Raw genomic sequence first — 20444 nt, 5'->3', positions numbered from 1 at the left:
GATGGATGCCGTCTCATCTATCACACATACACCTTCTAAGCGAGAGCCAATCCGAGGGTTCAAAACGCACGTGAGCACACCGCAGGAGAAGGCGCATACAATTTCTCACATGGTTAGAAAACAGACACGTGGTCCGTGTAAGTTATTGCCGCAGGCCCACAGGCCAGCGTGGTACTCATCTGTCTTGGCGTGACACTATCAGGCTCCCTTGCAAAACACAGAGGTGGTAAAATGTTTTTATTGCAAAATAAGAAAGATATGTCAGGGGCAAATTGACGGGTGCTGATTCATGCCAATGGGGCATGGCGCTTCTATCTCAAAATGAGTTGTAATGTCCTTGGCGGGAAACGAACCACGCCAGCTTGTTGTCAGAGTCACACGTCGTGAATGGGCTAAAAGTAGCCTCCTCGCGCCAAATTATTCACCAGCCAGTCAACGGGGATTTAACCTGAGGCAGCATGAGGTGCTATATTTACACTTGAGATGAGGCCAGTCAGCTCGATAACACGGGGGGTGGGGGGGGGACACACAAAAGAGCGAAAATTATGTAAACATGCATTATCAAGCCATCGATCACCGCTATATCTGTTAATATCTTTGTTCCATCAGGCATGACCATCTAGTCATCCTTGCCCTCCTTCAGCCTATCATACTGCACCATCAACAAAGCTCCAGATCAATACTCTCTGGCACATATTCTCACTCTCAAAGACTTGGAATGAAAACGCGATTCGATATCAATCACGATCACAGCTGTGCCACTGAACAGGCATAACAAATGACAATATCTTTTTTTTTCTCCCTTTTTTAATCCGCCCTCAAACGACCAGTCGCATCACAGCTTCGAGTCGGATCTTTCACCCTGGTTTATGCTGAAAGGAACCAGATGAACTAGGGAGTGGAAGATGTATGTAATGCAGTTAAAGTAAAAGCCCAGTAAGCAGGAAATTTAAGAGGGGCCTGGGGATGATGGTATTACAGCAGACGCTGATTGTGGACAATCGGCTGCAGAAGGAAAAAGATATGGAAAATATCATTGGATGCAGGATGGTGGGTGTAGAGAGGCGAAGAAACACTTGAGAAGCACCAGGATATGGCGAAACCTCAACAGTTTAACAATCTACAAACAATCTGGATGAAGTAAGCACTACTTTGAAAAACACAATGTCGCTGCAATGAGGCCAGAATTCCCCTCACATTGTCTCAGCCACTGAAGTCAACCAACACAGCCTTTTATTTGCAGCACTGAATACGTCCTTTAAGACAATACTGTATTTTACAAACCCCCGCTGCAGTTTCCTCCATTGATAAGAAATGTTGTGTTTATGCCAGGGCACTGAGAGATTTGTGCCCGCAGCCCTGCGATGACCTCATTGTTCATTGCCCCATAATTCAAATCTGCTCCGCTGTGTTGCATCACATTGTGTATGACTCATTTCCAAGCACCCCATTCTCTAAACAAGCACGGCCTCCTCAGCACGCCACCGTCGGCCCGCGCAAACAACACGGCAAAGAATTTCCCTATCAATACTGTGGTGACTGCCTTAAGACTTGCATATGCACAGCACACACACACACACACACACACACACACACAGACACTGTTTAAATGGATTGAACTAGGAAGTAGGGGAGGAGGTGGGTAAGTGCTATTGTAAATGATTTCCTGCGGAGACCAAAATAATCGGCAGACCTTTGAGTGAGTGTCTTACAATCACTCCGGCCTTGTACACTGATTCTCCATTCAGCTCCCTAATGGCACCATGTGTGTCACTAAATATACGGCTGCAGGCCATGTCTATGGGTGTGTGCGCTCTGGCATGTGCGCTATAGCACTGAAGTGCGAACGTGTGTGAGAGTGGCTGCAATTGACGTATATCACATTGTAACTGTGGGAAGAAATGCATGCGCGTGTGTGTGTGTGTGGTTCCTATTGAGTGGTGACAACTTTGAGTGGTGTGCAGGGAGTTGAAGGGCAGAGAGGAGAAGTGTGGGCAGGAGATGTGTTGACTGGAAGGACGAGTGATTTTTTCTTCCTTTGTACAAGTACCGAGTGAGAGGTTTTGTAAGAATGGACCGTGGCTGCAGTGGCTAATGCAGAACGCAGCTGCTTAAACATGCGGTTCAGACACAAATAAACTGATTTGTCAAGACGCTGAATAGTATTTCACAGCTCAGAATTTGAGTAGCACCATTTGCAAGGTTATTGTAGACTGTGCATGCCTTGGTCATTGGAGGATCAGACAGGTTAAGATCCTGTTTTGTTACGCAAAGCCATCTTCCTCAGATTATTACTTTGGGTGATTGTATGAAAATGACATAAAAGCTCCTTTTCACAACCTCTCTACTTCAGAGCAGCCTTATGATAACCGTCGTCTTCCCTTCACACAGCCATCTTCAAAAAGGTATTAGACGGTGTTCTGCAAGCAATAAAAGCACAATAAATAAGAGTCGATGATAGCAAAACATAAAAGCCGGACATTCAAATTCAGAGCTGCTGCCAAACAAAATTTAAGTGTAAAAACTGGGGAGACAAAAACAAATAAAAGCCTGTCTTAAAAAATAAAAACCTTGACATTGATTTTACCAGAGGAGAGACGATGAGATGGTGAAGTTCAACCCATCTACACACAGTGGATAATTGCTTTAAAATGTTTCTTTAAAATCTGTTCTCTTCAGAATTCCTATCATAGCAAAGTTAGAAAAATACAAAGTAGGAAAAGAGGCAAAATACATTATCCCATCGCCATGATTTTAATATCCAGATTAATGTCTGTGGGGTAATTTCACAATTGATTTATGTCGATTGATTATTCAATCATTGTTATCCCACGTGAGACACATCACAACCTGAGGTCATTAAGCTTGTTTAATTTGACTCTTACAAAACTTTGATTAAAACAAGATGCAATCAAACCTTTGAGGAGTTTCAAACGTATTCAACAGTCTCACTTTTGCTCGTCCGCTTATATGTTATTACAACAACAGATTATTATTAATATCATTATTATTATTATTATTATTATTATTATTATTATTATTATTATTAACAGTTGTGATAGTAGTTTTATTATCATGTTTTAAGAGTTGATATTATTTGATGGCACGTTTAGTTCGATCAACCCTCCAATATTATTTAAATGAAATAATAATTATAATTATTATTTATTGTGAATTATCAATTTGAAAATGTATATCTTGATATAATTTTCTTTTCATATCGTCCAGCACTACCCCAAACCTGAAGATATTGAATTAACTATCACATGATAAAGCTGTCACAATTTGACAAGGTTGACATTTTTCATTCAAAAATTGCTTCAAAAATTATTTACTTTATTTTATTTACTTTATTTCTAATTGCATAACACCCCACTATTCAATGTATTGTTTCAACTCTAACTACATTAGATTTAATACCATGCCAGTGGTTTTTAAAATTTTAACCCACACTCCAGAACCACCTCCCCATCACAGCCTTTAATATTATGATTACAACATACTGCTAAACCATCCAATAACCTGTGAGCAGGATTACAGCGTGTATCACTTTCAGCACTACACACAAACAGCCCTGTTAATGCACAGCATGAGCAGCGAGGGTAGAAATATACATTTCCTCCAATCGGCCCCACAACAAAGACAGATAATAGGCTGCGGTGGTTTGACCCGAAAGCCTTGCAACAGTTCCATATTTAGGTAGAGTAAGACATCTATCTCTGGAGGGCTATTCTGGTCGAGGCCAAAATGAGTCAGTGAATACCCCGAGACACGGCAGCCAGTCGTCTGCTGCTGGTTTTCCCCTTCCCCAAGCATATATCTAATCGGGTAGCAAAGTAACTGCGCAGTAGTCCTCTCGCATGAACTGAACCTCTAATAGGGTTGAATGATATGGGAGGCGAGTTTCACACATTAGGAGAGGTGAACTGAGCTGATATCTCCAGTCGATGGTGGAAAATGCAGGGTTATTCTTTGAGGGAAGGGAAGGGGTAAGGAGTAGGAGGAAGGATGTGTTAACACATGACCGAGTGCTTTAGGTGGATGAGGAAGACGGGCAAGGATCTGGCCTCATTATTTCAATACGGGAGAGAGATGTCTGGGGCAGGAAAAGGCTTTTGAATTAGGTTAAACTCAGCACCCAAAGTGGGGTTAAGACTTGGAACGTGAATCATCACCACATTAGGAAATAGGCCGGTGAAGTCCAACAGCATCCTTTCAATAAAATTTAATATCATTACTGAGGCATTGAGAATTGTTTCCGTTTTTTCCCCTGCTTTAGATACAAGAGTGACTATTTATGCATGGAGGTTGGTTGTCTCTGTGAGCACAATAAATACCTACTCCTGTTTATCTACAAGGCTTTCTGACACAAACCTTTACCTTGCCATGCATAAATTAACTTAATGGAAGACTGCGAGTCCAGAATTGCAAATTCTTTAGAAAACACTCTTTAAAAGGATCTGTGTGCCCGGTCAACACAATTAATGGCATGAGTGAGGTTGGACTCTCTAATCTCTCTTGACATTGGAATTTAGAAACTTCGACACAGCGTAGTTGCACTTGTTACACATCTGATTTTATGCCTGCCTGTCCTAATATTGACATGTCTGTTATTGCTTGCCTGAGACTGATCGTGCTGTCTGCCACGGTTCATTATTTTATCTTGAGGTTTCAATGTGAGCTTGTGATATTTCATATTGACAGGGGGCGGATCCAGGGGCAGGAACAGGGGGCCACTGACCCAAGCTGAACCGGTCACATACTAACAATAAATATGACAATTTGTTAAGATCTTTTTATCTTCTAACCTTTACTGAAGCACAATGAAAGACAACAAACAAAGATATATAAGATATATTCGTATAAATGGGGTGTGTCTTTGCTCAAAGCTACAGAGCTAGAAATGACTTTAATTTGCACCTTACTGAATCAGAAAGTGGACCCTCTGTAAATTAAAATTAAAATTTCAAAGGATCCTAGATCCACTGCATACGGAATCCCTTATTTCATCATCCAAGGATTAGCTGTTGTTACTGGAGCCATCCAGATCCAAACCAAATATTGTGTTACATTAACAGCTCTGAACAAAGGAGATCAGGCCTCCGTTAATCAAGCAGAACAATCCGAATTAGCACAGCCATCCTAATTTGCACCCTGTTTCCCCTCAACAGGGCGCATTGTCTTTTCTTCTGCATCACAACAAGTGAAATGAATCAGCGACCTAATTAAAGGAGGACAGACAGACCTACAGTCAGCAGATTGCTTGATTGCTGCTGTTGCACATTATACAGCTTCAGGTGCCTCAGTGACATCAGTGCCGTGATGGGTGTCATTGCTGAGCGTGACACAATACAGAGGGACACAACATGCTCTCTGAATCACCATGCAATCAGGATGGGATGTCTCACAAACATCCTGCTGGTATCAGTCAGAAAAGTACATGTTTGGTATATAGGTTTGGGAAGGATGACACAAATATGAGTGAGGCTACACACCTCTACACTGTTTAAAGCAGATATATAACATTTACGTGAGACAACCAACAATGGAGGACAAATTTTCGGGTTTACTTTAGGATAAATAATTAGCTCGGCCTAAAAGAAAATGCAGCCATGCGACGTTAGGATCACTGGGAGGTAAACTAATGCACAGATGACAGACGACAAAGTGGTATTCATCTCATCCACAAACATAATCATCTCCTTGGAGACCGGGCCTGTGCTTTTAACAGATGCTACCAAAATGGCAGCCAAGGAAACCTATACTGTATGTAAAAAATTTCTCAGACATCGACAGACAGATAAACTGCCAACACTGACTATTTTTCCCACCTGCTCAGTGGATTCCTCCGAGACACTTTTTCTGAGCTGCAGCGCTGACAGATGAGTCAACAGAGTGTCAACCACTCCACCCAACAAAGCCCATACCTACGATTTATGTCATGGAGAGCTACACAAGGAGTTTTTCCACAATATCTTTGTTGAGAGTCAGTTGGATGTTGAGTATTGTGATTCAAAAGGGGGGGCACTCCGGAGCCACCCAAGCAGACACACAACAAATGACCACTGAGAGCTGCTTTGTCTAATTTAGACACCTTTTGCAGTTATGCATAGGCTCGATGACTTCTTTAATTATAGAGCCTATATATACAGTTCACCATCACAAATCAATCAGGCTTGCCGATTTCAAGGAGGACACTGAATATCTATGGTCACACACACACACATCACAAACCGGCTGCTCTTCTCAGATTAGGTCTAGATCGAAGAATTGTACAACCTTCAGGAGTTTCCAGTTGCACATCAAGGTCAACTGCAACCGCCTCTTCTGTAAATAAGAGCCACAGCTTTCACTCATGGAGCCGCATGATTGATGTATCCTGGGGTGCACCGGCCTGCTGGATACTCCTTTTCCTCCCACAGTGGCTGGGTTTACTCTGGATTTTTAGACTGCGGCTAACAAACCATCAGCACATCCCCCCTCCCCGAACGGGCTCCAGCACACCTGCATTCCCACTTATACTGACACAATGACAGCCCCACAGAATTAACCTGAGGAGGTGAACCACACATGTGGGTCTATCTGTCATCCATCACGCCAAAGCATGTGATTTGACATTGCGCGCTGCAACGAGGCAGATACATGCGGCTACAGATTCACAATTACGCGTGAGATGCGGACGAGAAGCCGTCATGAGATAATGTGATTGATCATTTTTGCAGGAGGTAAGAGGTCGCTCGTCACTTCGCCTTATAGCGACGTCTCGTAGCCTCTCCGAGCGACGCCCATGCATCCAGCCCCGCAAGCCGCCGGACCCCCATCCTCCACACAGACACCGAGAACTACACCACATTTCAGCCTCTCGTCCATTAGGGACAGTTTTCGTTGCCCCCTTAAGTGCAATGATCGCAGGCCACATTCCCATGGGCATCCGAGAGGACCGATGCTGCTTCCAGAGTCAGGTCGGTGACAGACGCAGGTTGACAAATCGTCCGGAGGTTTGGACACACACAAAACATATACATCTGCATCGTTGGTGAGGGAATAAAGAGCGGTTCCTTACCGTATCACCGCGCACCAGCGGCGTACAAGCGCATTCGTGTACACATCCAGTGCAGAGCGCAGTCAGGAATAACCTTTTCTCTGCTGTTTCATACAGTCCCCATGCACCACGCAGATGTCATGTAGAAATAAAATCTCCAGTCGATAAATAATTTCACTGATTGGCGCCTCAGCTCCGGCTCCGTGGCTAATTAATTCTCTCTGCTGCAAAGACACAGGAACGACACCTCGCGAAAAATGGATGGAAACGAAGCTAGAGGTGCAATAAACCAATAGCTGTGCGCTCCGGATCCCGATCAGCGCGCACACAGAGAGGCGCCGTGTCCGCGTCCAAATGCACTGAAACCAGTGGAGCGCTGTAGGAGGACAGAGGGGTATCTCTCTATCCGTCTGCCTGTATCCCTCCTCCCTCCCTCCTTCCTTCCCTCCCTTTCTCTCTCCCTCTCTCTTTATCTTTTTAGTTGTCTTTATGTTCTTACTGACTTCTGCCGAAGTCCACAGGCGCAGAGCGCAGCGGAGCAGAGCACCGTGGTCAACACACACACGCACAGACACACACCTACACGCACACGCATACACGCACACACACAGTGTGCGCGTGAGAGAGAGAGAGAGGGGTCAGAAATGACAAACCAATTTGGAGGCGCAGTGGATGCTCGGTGGATCAGAGCGCAGCCCGGCGAGAGGAGCGGTGCGTTGCAGCCAGCCAGCAGGCGGGGGAGCCGAGCCGAGGCTGGGTGGGTGGGTGCAAGGCTTGGGAGGGGAGGTGGGGGAGACGACTCCTGCCTGGGGGATGCAGGAGAGAGGAAGAGGGAGGGATGAAGTGGGGGTGTCTGGTGGAAAACGCGGCACTGGATTGTGACTCCTACTAAATCTCTGGACCTAGGGCTCCACCTGCCGTGTGGAAACACACAGGGGCTCCAAAAGTTTCACACGGGAACATGATGTGGGTGTGACTCTGACACATGAGGTCTGGGCTGACGGGTGTGGGGGTTTAGACATGACTTAATGTGAGATTGCATGATTGCACTTTGGGTGACAACTGCAATATGTAACTTACAGTTGGTGCAGCTCCATTCATTGGCACATTCTCAAATAAACAGGGGATATGAGAGGTGATGTCACAGTCTTAATTTAGGCTGCATCAGTTTGATGTCTTGTTCCCTCATGACACCAGATTGGTATTTAGAGAGCCAGACATTGAACGTGGACCACTCAAGAGAGCTTTTCGTCTGGCAGGGGTCGTCTCATAATGGTCAAACCTTAACATGGTGATGACAAATCCATAGCAGCAACAAGCTGAAATGCTATTGGAAGAAAAGACGAATCAAAATTATATCTATACATTAAAATGCACTCACTTCCAGAAAGGATGTAGTACACACTTTTTGTGTTACTATTCAACATGTGTTGTGTTCAGAGAGAAAATGATATTTTTCCTACCTTAGCATTTATGTTTAGATAAGATAAGATGATTCTTTATTAGTCCCACAGCAGGGAAATCTGCCATGTTGCAGAAGCAAAGAGGACAGTTTAAAATAGACATCAGGTAATAGTCAAAAGAATATACACTGTGAGCATAATACATATTTACAGTGTAACACGATTGCATATTGGCCATTGAATTGTACATATGGAAATTTGTATTGCAAAGTTAAATATGTTAATCCTTAAACCTAAAGAGCACAACCCTTAAAGGGTAAAGAAAAGTGTTTTTATTTTTTATTCTATGTCCCAATGTCTAATGTGATCTTCAAACTGATTTTAATCATTCCTAGTTAGCCCTCATTTATTCATTTCTAACTATATTATGAATAGTAGATTCCCTGATATATCAACAAAGTTTATTATTATTATTATTATTATTATTATTATTATTAGTAGTAGTAGTAGTAGTAGTAGTAGTAGTAGTAGTAGTAGTAGTAGCAGTAGTAGTAGTAAGAAGAAGTATTGCATTGCAGGTCCACAAATAGCTTAATGATTTTTGTCTTCAGTCTTAGAAAGGAAACTTATTATTTTAATATCTTACATTTGATTTAATAACCCATTTTGTCTGAATATTCAATAATTGTATTTGCTCCTTCCTTTTTGAAGGTTCTATAATGATGTTGTCACAGTGATGTGGTCCATTGGGCACAGGGATTGTGTAGGCTAACCCACACACAGTTTGGAGCTGACTATATGAGAATAATTTGCAGAGAGCTGCACTGAAACATATTATCCAGGATTACCTGCAGGCTGGTTCCCTTTCATGAGGGATGAGCCCTGCTCTCTGTGCCTGAAGATCACACCGGGTGGTGACATGCGCACTGTGGCCCGAGCGCGCACAAGCCGCGCGGACACAATGCTGGGGAAATAAAGCACTCGGGCTTCTTGCGTCTGGACCGATTCATATCGTGGCGTCCCTCGTTTGGCTGCTGTGACTGCTCCCTACGGGGGAAGTGTCTCGCGGCACAGATAAACTCACGGTGGCTGTGCGTGGAACTCCGTGGGGACCTGTTGATCGGCCACCATCGAGAAGACGCGATGGAGGTGAGAGGCGCAGCGGACGCTTGTGAGCTAATGTCCGTGTGTTCGTCACAGTGATAGATCTAATGCGAACGGCTCATTTATTTAGCAGATTGATTCTATAGATTCCATGTCAAATTAGAGGCTAATGAACCTAATCACTGCAAATCAGTCATCTGGTTTTTTTTTTTTTTTTCCCAGCATGGCTTTACCATCAACAGGTATAAGATAAAGATTTCATTAGGCTGCCGTGAAGGGCATAGAAGTACTGCGATACCCATCGTGCCTATCAATGGCCCCTAATTAGATTTCAGATGGGACGTTGTCATTTCCAGCCCATCGTCTTGAAAATCAAATCATGTCATTGGGATCATATTTTGAAGGAATACAGGCTCCCTCTCTCCCCCCGCCCTCTAGCCAGAATGGTCGGGAGGCCATGTGTCGCTGTTCATTACCATCACTGGCTGATAAAGCCTTTTGGAGAAGATTTAAATCCTCGCTAAAGAGCATTAGTTGACAAGGAAGGCGCTTGCAAACAAGCATGGCACAGGCCTTGGAGGTGAGGATATCGATGTGATATTATACATGCTGCTGAACACAGGTAAAATGAATACTTGTGTTTATGCACAAGGTCAGGGAGGATGATCGAAAGTGTTTTTAGGAGAAAATAGGGTTCTATAGATTTGTCTCAAATCTGCATCCTCACAGGGATCGTTACAATTTCATTCCAGGGTCTGTGGACCTTGGAATTTGAAGGAAATGTTGTCAATGGTTTAAAGACAAGAACAATAATCTAAATTCTGCAATCTTGCGGTGGTTTCTTAATTTTTTTCCAGAGCTATACATCAGAATTAAAAATGTATCTACAGTAGAGACTCGACTTGTCCTCTACAAATATCCTCTACATACACCATCATGGAACTGTAAATAGACTGACTGCTGTGTTAAATGTCTTGCTGAAGCGTAAACTGTTTGTATTCTGTTGCTATCCAGGTGCCAAACAGTGAAGAACTGACTCCTAACTAAAGGCGCACTAAAGGTCGCACAGCAACAGCTCATCCCACCAATCTGTCAACAGGCTACACGATGGAAATCATGGGTAAGTGCATTTGGGGCCTTGCAGATGTAGAATACTGCTTTTTAAGCCAGCCATGTTCCAGTGACCTCGGTAAGACACCTCCGCACAACAGCCACCGTCAGAGGCTTAGAATTAAGGTGTCAGCCATGGCTGCAGCAGCCAGACGAGAAAGAATACTTACATCTACACAGGTGGCACAGAGCTCGCAGTCTGGTCGGTAGTCAAAACTTTGGTGGTGAAGAGTTTACAGGGTCTTAACCTTCTGCCACGTACAATTACTGCAGTTGTGGCTTGCGCTCATTAGCTGCTGCTCCACCAAATAAACAAGTGCAATATGACCTGACAACAAGACTCCAGATGGTTGCACGTCCTCCTTTAGTATTATCCTAATGATTCTTGATTAAGATTTTTAAAAGCCTTCCTGCCTATGCTTTGGCCACAAGTCATAAGCCCTATTTTGAGTTGAGAAGAGAAGCATACGACAGTATTGAAGACACCTTTGAATTGAAAGAACTCTAACAGCCGTGGTTCAGGGATATTTTTTTCTTAGTTATCACACCGTGCATCAGAGCTGAGAAAGGATGCTATTTTGTATTCTAAACACAAATGTTGTATTTTCTCTGAGAAAATATCTTCGTTTTCCCAACAGTATGTATTCACTGTTGACATTTCATAACTTTTTGCCTGAAAGGTTTGAGTTTGTGGTCAGGGTCACCCAGGAGCCACAGCAACATTTGGAAACTGGAACACAAAGCCAAACAGTTGAAATCCTGTTACAAACGGTTCGCTATTTCTCTGCAGATACGCAGCATGCCTTGGAGGCTGTGGGGAGACTACAAGCTAAACTGAAGGAGCGGGGGGAGGCCCCCACACAGGAGAAACTCTCCCTGCTGAAGACCGTCCTGCAGAGCCCCCTGTTCCACCACATACTCAGCTTACAGCAAGCTAAGCGGAAGCCCCTGGCGAAGGTACAGCATGAGCATGAGTGCGTAGGTGTTCGGTGTATACTGAATGGTTGGGGAAGGAGCCGGAATCGTTCCCAAAATACTGAATGCGGGAGCCAAACGGGATGAGTAATCAGCTTACCTAAGCTTACCACTAAAGCCCTGAGAAAGAGCAAGAGAGGGAGAGAGGGAGCGTGAAGGAGAGAGGGGAAGGAAGAAGTGGCGATGTATCATGTTGAGGAGTTTGCAGAAGTCATCTGTACTATTGTCATAAGTGTTAAGCTGAAGTGTGTGTGTGTGTGTGGTATAGATATAACTCATGTTGTGGGGACCTACATCTGTTTACAACATCATGGGGACTTGTCTACTCATAACATAAATCCTTACATTTTAAGGTGAAGAAGTGTTTAAGGTTTAGGTTTAGGTTTAGGTTAGGGTGAGGGTTAGGAAATCAATGTAAGTCAATGTAATGTCCTCTGAAGTCACAGAGACTAGATTGTTTGTGTGTGTATATGTGTTTGTGTGTAGTCCTGGTATTACTTACAATTACATTGTGGGGACCTTAATCTGTTTACACAGTCACATTATGGGGACCACATAGTGTAAATCATTAAATTTTAAGGTGAATACACGTTTTAAGGCTAGTTAAGGTTTGGGTTTAGTTTAGGTTAAGTTTAGTTTTCGGTCAAGGTTTAGCTTTTTGCTTTAGGGTAGGGGTTAGGGTTTGGCATGTATAGTAATTAGGGTTAGGGTCAAAATAAGTCTCTAGGAAATCAATGTAATGTCCTCTGAAGTGTGTGTGTGTGTGTGTGTGTGTGTGTGTGTGTGTGTGTGTGTGTGTGTGTGTGTGTGTGTGTGTGTGTGTGTGTGTGTGTGTGTATTGTATTGTTGACAGTATCAAGTCCCACATATCTGTCAGTGGTGAGCATTGCGGCTTGGTAATTGCTTGTTGTGGTGTGCCGTAACAGGCTAACCCTATAAAGTCCCAAAGTCTACACGCACAGGCATTACCACATTGTCAGTGAGGTGTTTGCCAGAGCTTTTTATCATCTCTGCCTTTCAGGAAATATATGTCAAAAGGTTTCTTGTATTTTTATCAGGAAAGGCACTGACACCATTTCTATTAGTTCAAGTTCCTGTATATTATATAATAAAATACTGGAATATAAGTGCACATTCTTGCGGTGTGAAGTCGCCCTATTGGTGTTTTGATAGTGTTTTATCTTTTGTTCGACTCCTGCTCTTCCAACAGGTTTCAGAGTTGTTAGAGCGGAACGGCATATAAATCAAAAAAGCATCCCCTGAAATTTGTTTTTCAACTTTGAAACAGAAAATCTCAAAGACTTGGGTTGTGTTTTGTGTTTGTTTGGTATTGAAGAGAAACCTTTATCTAAGATCCTTGGGTTTTTGCTCTCTTATCTTTTCCCTCTGCTCCATTTCAAACATATTCCCCTATATTTTTTTTCCTGTCCTCTCTCCCTACTCTCTCTCCCGACTCTTTCCTCATCGTCTCACAATTCTCTCCTTTCCTCGACTTCTTTATCCTCTCCATTTGCCCACAATCACTCTCTCACCGTCATCCCATTTCTCTCTGCCTCGATATCTCCTCTCTTCAATTAATGTTTTCACCTTTCTATCAACCCCTGTTCCCCCATCTCTTTATCATCCTCATCCATTTTCCCTAACAATCTTTCTCCCTTTCCTTGCATCCTCCAATCCTACTCCATTTCATCTGTTTCCTCTCAATCCCAACCTATCTCACACCTCGCCATGTGTCGTTATCTGCTCCTAACAGGGGAAGGGCATTTCCAAATCTGTATCCATGAACTGTGGACCATGCCCGGGCGTACCAGTGGGGTTGAAGACTCTGTGTCACAGTGACTCTTACACATGGGCCATGGAGAACAGATCCTCCCACAGGGAGGGCAGCATGTCTTCCCTGGGCTCGCAGGATCTGTCCTTCTCGGACATCTATCCCAACAACTGCACTCACACCGAATCGCAGGTACGTAAAATATCCATCATAAATGAAAGGTCCTTTGAGAGGACGTTGAGTAATGGGGGGGATTTTATATTTAAAGCACTCACTTCATGAAACGAGCAAATCATTTTCTTTTTCTTTCAATTGTAAAATGTAACAGGTCACCATTGGAAATGTCACACATCACATTTGAGAATATTACATTCCTTTATAAAACACTAGCAAAGCAGGATTTCACATCATCTGGGGATTTCGGTTGAGCATAATCGGCTGCTCCGCTAACCCAGTGTCATTTACGGTTTGCTTTTATTTTACATGTGACATTTATTTTTTAGTACTGCACTCCCCCTCGGATCTCCCGCACCATGTCCATGGGCAGAAACCTGGCTGCTATTGCTCACGAGGTACAGTAGTCTTAGAAGTGAGGTGTAACTGCAGAGCTAAATGTGTGTCTGTGGATGTAGATAAACAAGGGTACCATGCACATTCAGCACTAACCTGTCAATGCTGTTTCACCTTTTTTTACTGGATTAATTGGAATAGATTTTTCTCTCTCTCTTTCTTTTCGCCACATTAGAGGCGTCATGTGGAGATGATTGAGCTGACCAATGACGGGAAGGGGCTTGGCTTTGGCATCATAGGAGGGCGGAGCACAGGAGTTATGGTCAAGACCATCCTACCTGGAGGAGCTGCCGGCCGGGTAAATCCACTTGTCAGTCACATAGACAACGCTTAAATAAAGTGCTAGTCTGACATTTTGGCTTTAAGAGACAGGAGCTAAAACCAAGTGTTTCATATCAAGATCCTGTGGCTGTGGAGAGTCTAAAGAGTAGAATCAATCTCATCATCAAATCAAGTTTTCCAAATTGTCACACTTTTCCTTTCTTTAATGAAGGAAATCTTACAACAAACACCATATTGAATATTTAATTTGGTGAAATGTGTTGAGTAGAATGTGTTTGAATATTTTAACAAAGACCAGTTTCTGAATATATATTTTGTTGGAATTTGGCCCCTTCAGGATAAACGCCTGCGTAGTGGAGATCAGATCCTGCGCATCGGAGACACAGACCTGGCGGGCATGAACAGTGAGCAGGTGGCACAGGTGAGGCATGGTTTGTTGAAGCTTTACAAAAGTTGATGATGAATTGAAGTGCTACATAAGTCATTTTCCGTAATCATAATACTTTATTCCGTAGGTGTTTGAATAACAGCAAAATCTAACTTAGCAGTAGCCGGATCACTGTTTTTTTTTTTTCAAGGAAAAGCTCAGGTAGAAAAATGAACCAGACATACAGTACATTTGCCACAACTGCCAGCTTGGCTTGAACTTCCTTTTCTTTTGTAAAACTGAAAAAAAAACATTCAACTGCAATTTTTGCCAACCATGAAGGATCTGTAGGTGTTACCTATCCTCTGGCCTTTGGAGGCAGCAATGAGTTCAATGCTACTTGGCAAACGATACTGACGCAAATGAAACAGCACACTAGAAAATGTTAGAAAGCGTCAATGTTTTCAAATATTTTTGTGGTTAAGAAGAAACAAATGTTCAATGATGAAAACTGATTGGCTGGTTATAAAAAAAGTCTGTTCTGTTCCTTTATTCGTTCTGTCACACTCACTTTTCATTCTCTCACAAATCACCACCTGGCCCAGGTGCTGCGAAATGCTGGTACCAAGGTGAAGCTGCTCATTGCCAGGGATATCACCAAGGACAACCACCTATCCTCACCTGCCCTCAGCCAGGACAGCTTGGATGGCAAGGTGTGTAAAGAATTATAGTGCAAAAATGAATTCAATCATAAACCTTTTTTATGAAATATTTGTTGATTCAGTGGCATTAAATGTGTGACAAAGTATTCTTTAAACCCAAAACATGAGCATAACATGTGTGGCTCCATGTTCTTTTCCAGCTCAATGACTTCAATGATGAGTATGAGTTCAGTGTGCAGTTCACTAAAAACAGCCGGGGCCTGGGATTCACCATCTCTAGCTACATAGGTGACCTCAATTCAGGTAATAACATCTACCAAGTCACAAGAAACAAACTGGATCAATAATAAAACTGTTATGACTATATGGCTTATGCAAAACATTATTGATGATCTGTGAGTTTTTAAGGAACGACACAATCAATACTAAGTTTCTTTTAATGTATCTCTACCTCCTCAGTGTACAGTGCCGGTGTGATGGTGAAGAGCATTGTGAAAGGCAGCGCTATTGATCAAGATGGACGCATCCACATTGGAGATATTATTCTATCTGTGAGTTCCACCAAATTCGCAAATAGATACCTTTTTCATTTTGCTCCCTGTAGACTCTGAATACCTTCTTGTCTCAAATATATTCTCTGCTGAATCTTAACGATTTCAGCCTCTCAAAATCTGCACTGTTTGCAACTTTGAGTAGTTCCACACTCACCAATTAGGCTCTTTTTTAGCTGATGAAGTAGAATTCTAGGTTTTCTTTTTACTTTTGCCCCATCCATCTCTTCGTCAACTCTTGTTTTACATTTTCTTTCCATCTTGCTCTATCTCTTAATTTTTGATGACTATTGATCTTTTCTGAGTTCCAATTTAATTTACCAGCACTTGTTGTACCTTCATACCATCCACTCCATCCACAAACACTTCTGTCTGCATCATACCTTCACCTTTCCGTTCATCCCTAAGACTCAAATATGTTGCCTTTAAAAGTCATCGTCCGTTTTAAATGACGTCACTGTCACTGCCCACACACTGCCATGCATTTTTTACGTTAGCATGTTAGCATGCATCCGCCAGAGGGTTAGACAACAACAAACATGCGAGACAGTGGAGAAGGTTGTGGTGATAATGTACCAAGAGATTAAGAAAGAGGCACATTGTTGAAGGGCATGTTTACATCGTGTTGATACCTCAAACTTGCAAAGTCTCTCCTCAAAAGTTTGGCTATTTCGCATCCTGTGTTTGTCTGGCTTGAACTATTGGCTGTATTGCCCTGCCATGATTTCTAGTGGTGCTGCTCTGTTTGGTCAGTTTTGCCCTCCTTCGTAAATTAAGATGTGGACAAATACAGATTAAATGAACGGCGATTACAGATGAAAGGCTCCGTCCATTTCCATATATGTAGCCTATCTAACATTGTGTATAAATGAGCCTTTACTCTTCTCATTTACTCGTGTCCCTGTCCCTCCCCACAGGTAGATGGCGTGAGCATGCATGGCTGCAGTGAGCAGAGGGCAATGGAGGTGCTGAGGAGGACGGGGCCCCTGGTCAGACTGAGGTTGCTGAGGAAATCCGTCCGTCTGAGTCACATCCTGCCGCCGGTTCCTCCCCTGCAGCCGCTCCGACACTCCCACAGCTTCCACGAGGGGAATCCCTACAGAGTGGCCCTCAACAGGATTCAAGAGACAGGTGCTTTGAGCTGGGGGGGGGGGGGTATTGGTTTTGAACTAACTGAGCAAATTTTGATTTGCCAGTGTGCAGTGATGTAAACCTGTGTTAATAATCAGATATGATATGTTGTACGATAATGAGAAAAATTGCAATATCTGTTCAAACAATGAGCTTTGTGGATGAGGAGCTTTATCTTCTCTTACATGTTTGCTTGGAAACTGTACACATTATCATTTTTTTCAAACTCAAATGTGATTGGATTTCTGCTAAACTGTGTTTCTCCGTCCCCCAGGAATCTGCTCCCTGCGTGAGATCTCCCGGCGAGCAGCATACGCCAACAGACGACCCCGACATGATTTCAGAAACGGTAAGCTTTCCCTTCCCATGCTGCACTGCAGTCTGGAACTGGATCACGGGGCTTAGTCTGATATGCTAATTGGGCTCAGGGAACAGCGATGTGGCAGTGAGGCATGCTCGTTGATAGGAGTCTATTTATAGTGTCGTGCAGTTATGTGTTTATCCAACTCATTCAACTCATTCCAGATGATTTGTTTCTCGGGCCCGCCTGCATACGTGGCTTTATTTAGACAAGGATTTTTTGGCTTGATTAGAGAGTACAGTCAAATAAGCGCTGATTGCTGTGAGGCTTTAATAGCTGAACCAGAAAATATTAGTTTGCCAAACAAAAAAAAAACACAAGATGCTGGGTGTGAATGTGCATGCTTGTGTGCCTGTAGTTTGTGTGCACGCGTGTGTCCACATAGTTGTGTGTTGAAACCTGGATTGGCCACCTTGAGAACTATCTTCTCTTTATAAAACAGCTCTGCTGATGCTTTCAAATAGGTTCCTATTTTTGCGTTGATTACATCTCGGGCCAGGGACAATGTGATTAGGGATGTGTGTTTGTCACTTTTTCTTTACCTGTGTGTGTGTGAAATGAGGGTGATTGTTTGTGTGCACAATTTACAGGCGGGAAACTGATGCCAGCTGAAGAGGAGTACCTGAGGAAGAGGTGGCAGCATGCGGTTGGACCCCGATATGAAGTTATTGTACGTCTCTCTGTAAAGTAGATAAGAAATTGAAACGTAGCTTCATATTTTTTTGGCTAAGGCATCTCTGGAAATTCAAAAAAGTACATAATTACATAATAATAATAATATATACACCATTACTCATCTACAGGCAAAAACACTACTTACTTTCTACAGTATGAAGTATCTGCTTTTCTTCCTTGGTTTTCCACCGCTCATTTGTCCCTTTGCTCTCTTAGGTGTGTCAGCTGGAGCGGTTCAGCGAGACAAGTGGACTGGGCATCAGCCTGGAGGCTCGGGCAGGACATCATTACCTGTGCTCCGTCTTACCTGAGGGGCCCATTGGCCAAAGCGATAAGATCTTCACTGGAGACCAGATATTGGAGGTAACCAACTGAAGCTGATCCTCTCAGCCCACTGTTCTGCTACTCATCCTTTTAGTCAGTCGACAAAGATATGATCTGTGAGGGAAGGATTACTTCGGCACATCTTGAGGAATATAAGTGGATGGATCATAAAAATGTTCCGTCATGGATCATCATCAGTTCACACAACCATAGTTTCTCTCATGTTTCCAGCTTTCAAGCAATAATACTACATATATCTAGAGTGACAGTCAGTAGTGTCCCAACAGTCCACTTATGAAACCACATTTAAATTCACTAGATCTGGAATTCTATTTTCATCTGCACCAAATTGCACGCACTCATAAATACCAGTCTCCTAAATGTGCCTGATTTAAAAAATATATTTATATGTATACTGTACTTTCTGAGAAATCAACAAAAATAATGAAAACGCTGTATCTCACAATGTTAAAGAAAGTGAAAAATAAATTCATGGATCCCTCCCCTGATCCAGATCTGCACCTAAATTGAATAGGTTCTTCCTTGGGTGAGGCCTTTACCCTCCTCAGAATGTAATACATAAATATTTTTGGGCGTTATCCTGCTAACACACAAACAAATGCAAATGAAAACTGTAATAATAATATCCATATGGTAATAATAGCCTGTTCTTTAAAGCACAGTTACAGAACAGTTACACTACTTGGTAGAATCATGCATTTTCAAATACCTACATATACACAAGACATTTTTGCTTGAACCATACGGTAAAGTTTAGTTTTCACAGAATGTCAAGTAAACTGTGAAACTTTTTTCCCTTAAGGCAGTGAAATCAGTTGTAGGGAGGTGGGTGTGAGTGTGTGTGTGCCTCTGTGCAGCTGTGCCTGTACTGTAGGGGGAGAGCTTGCCCTCCTTCCCTTCCACTGGTGCAAGTTCACACACCCACACATATCACTCATCATGATGAGCAGTCATTGTACCGGAGCTCGTCTTGGAGACATTATACACTGCTAACTGCCTTGTCTTTCAAATCAAAGTACATCACAGAGAAAGATTGAGACTCTACAATATTGTGGAGAGAAACGCAACCAATTCACCTTTGATGAATGTATTTAATATATTATACACAGTAGTACATATACATATAATGGAGAATAATATATTATATATAATCACTATATTCTTATATTATTTTCCTCTTTTAAATTGCTTTTAAAAACATATTTGATGTATGTGCTTTTACTGCACTTGTGGTCTGAACTTACTTTTATTTTTTAAGTCACCTTACAACACAATTATACAACAGCTTCTTGTAATCCCTATTGTATTTGTTTATTTGTTATTATTCTTTAATATGCAAATTATTACTTCTATTTCACATTTTGAATAATACTAACTTTACATTTAGATATCTTTTGCTAATTTGAATGCATATTATTATTATTATCATTATTAATAAGTTATATATATATATATATATATTTACATATTTATGCATAATTTATCTTCCTGCCAGGTGAATGGGATCCCTCTCATTGGAGAGACACATAAGGAGGTGGTCAATCTTCTGAAGGAGCTGCCGATCCATGTATGTCTGGTGTGCTCTCGAGTTGTCCCCCCTTCAATTCCAGACAGTGATGAGGAAGATGATAATGAAGTCCACCTCACCCTGAAAGAGCTGCTGGCTGAGTTCAATGACAAGGTGAAGGCAGTGGGGTTTATTATTGGTGTTTAAATCCTTTTACCTTCAGTCAATATAAACTACATCTACTCTGCATTTAAAAGTACAATTCTAAATGCAGCTGATATGATATTCTTCTCTGTGTCCTCTCTCCCCCCTCTTGTTCCAGTTGGACCAGGGCTGTGTCATCCCCTGTCCTACGGCTGAGGACATCACCAAGCGTGGCGTACCACCCATGTCACCTCCTTTGGCCATGTGGGAGAGAGAGGCTCAGGTGGTCGAGCTGGAGAAAGGCGAGTCGGGACTGGGCTTCAGTATCCTGGACTACCAGGTCAGAGACGTGCCCCCGAGTCTTTCTACAAATAGAACCGACTGCAATAGGCTGCAGTCGAAGAATATCGGTGTCAGGTTGGATAGGGAGAACACTCAGAGAAT

The 20444-nt window shown here is 42.7% G+C and overlaps 2 protein-coding genes across 20 annotated transcripts in view; one reads left to right on the top strand and one right to left on the bottom strand.

The window, feature by feature from the left end:
- adgrl3.1 (adhesion G protein-coupled receptor L3.1) overlaps positions 1–7830 on the bottom strand; it is a 123901-nt gene extending 116071 nt beyond the window's left edge. For 6 of the 14 annotated variants that reach the window (XM_034584547.1, XM_034584557.1, XM_034584575.1 and 3 more), the window contains exon 1: positions 7064–7655. The gene's annotated coding sequence lies outside the window, so the exon portion shown is untranslated. Of the gene's footprint in view, positions 1–7063; positions 7660–7695 lie in introns of those variants that run through there. The other 8 variants (XM_034584501.1, XM_034584539.1, XM_034584529.1 and 5 more) reach the window with 3 other exon arrangements.
- Positions 7831–9364: 1534 nt separating this feature from the next.
- Positions 9365–20444, top strand: part of si:dkey-92j12.5 (multiple PDZ domain protein) — a 42082-nt gene continuing 31002 nt past the window's right edge. For 3 of the 6 annotated variants that reach the window (XM_034593274.1, XM_034593256.1, XM_034593247.1), the window contains exons 1-16: positions 9366–9594; positions 10564–10669; positions 11450–11616; positions 13385–13597; positions 13909–13977; positions 14151–14273; positions 14595–14678; positions 15230–15337; positions 15487–15589; positions 15746–15837; positions 16755–16968; positions 17243–17317; positions 17920–17999; positions 18221–18367; positions 19845–20030; positions 20179–20340. In XM_034593274.1, the coding sequence (XP_034449165.1) occupies positions 10657–10669; positions 11450–11616; positions 13385–13597; positions 13909–13977; positions 14151–14273; positions 14595–14678; positions 15230–15337; positions 15487–15589; positions 15746–15837; positions 16755–16968; positions 17243–17317; positions 17920–17999; positions 18221–18367; positions 19845–20030; positions 20179–20340 (1836 nt within the window). In that variant the 5' untranslated portion in view covers positions 9366–9594; positions 10564–10656. Of the gene's footprint in view, positions 9595–10563; positions 10670–11449; positions 11617–13384; positions 13598–13908; positions 13978–14150; positions 14274–14594; positions 14679–15229; positions 15338–15486; positions 15590–15745; positions 15838–16754; positions 16969–17242; positions 17318–17919; positions 18000–18220; positions 18368–19844; positions 20031–20178; positions 20341–20444 lie in introns of all 6 variants that reach the window. The other 3 variants (XM_034593290.1, XM_034593283.1, XM_034593265.1) reach the window with 3 other exon arrangements.

This window comes from Hippoglossus hippoglossus, chromosome 1 (assembly GCF_009819705.1).
Source record: "Hippoglossus hippoglossus isolate fHipHip1 chromosome 1, fHipHip1.pri, whole genome shotgun sequence".
Lineage (NCBI taxonomy): Eukaryota > Metazoa > Chordata > Actinopteri > Pleuronectiformes > Pleuronectidae > Hippoglossus > Hippoglossus hippoglossus.
This window is presented reverse-complemented; position numbering and strand designations above follow the sequence as displayed.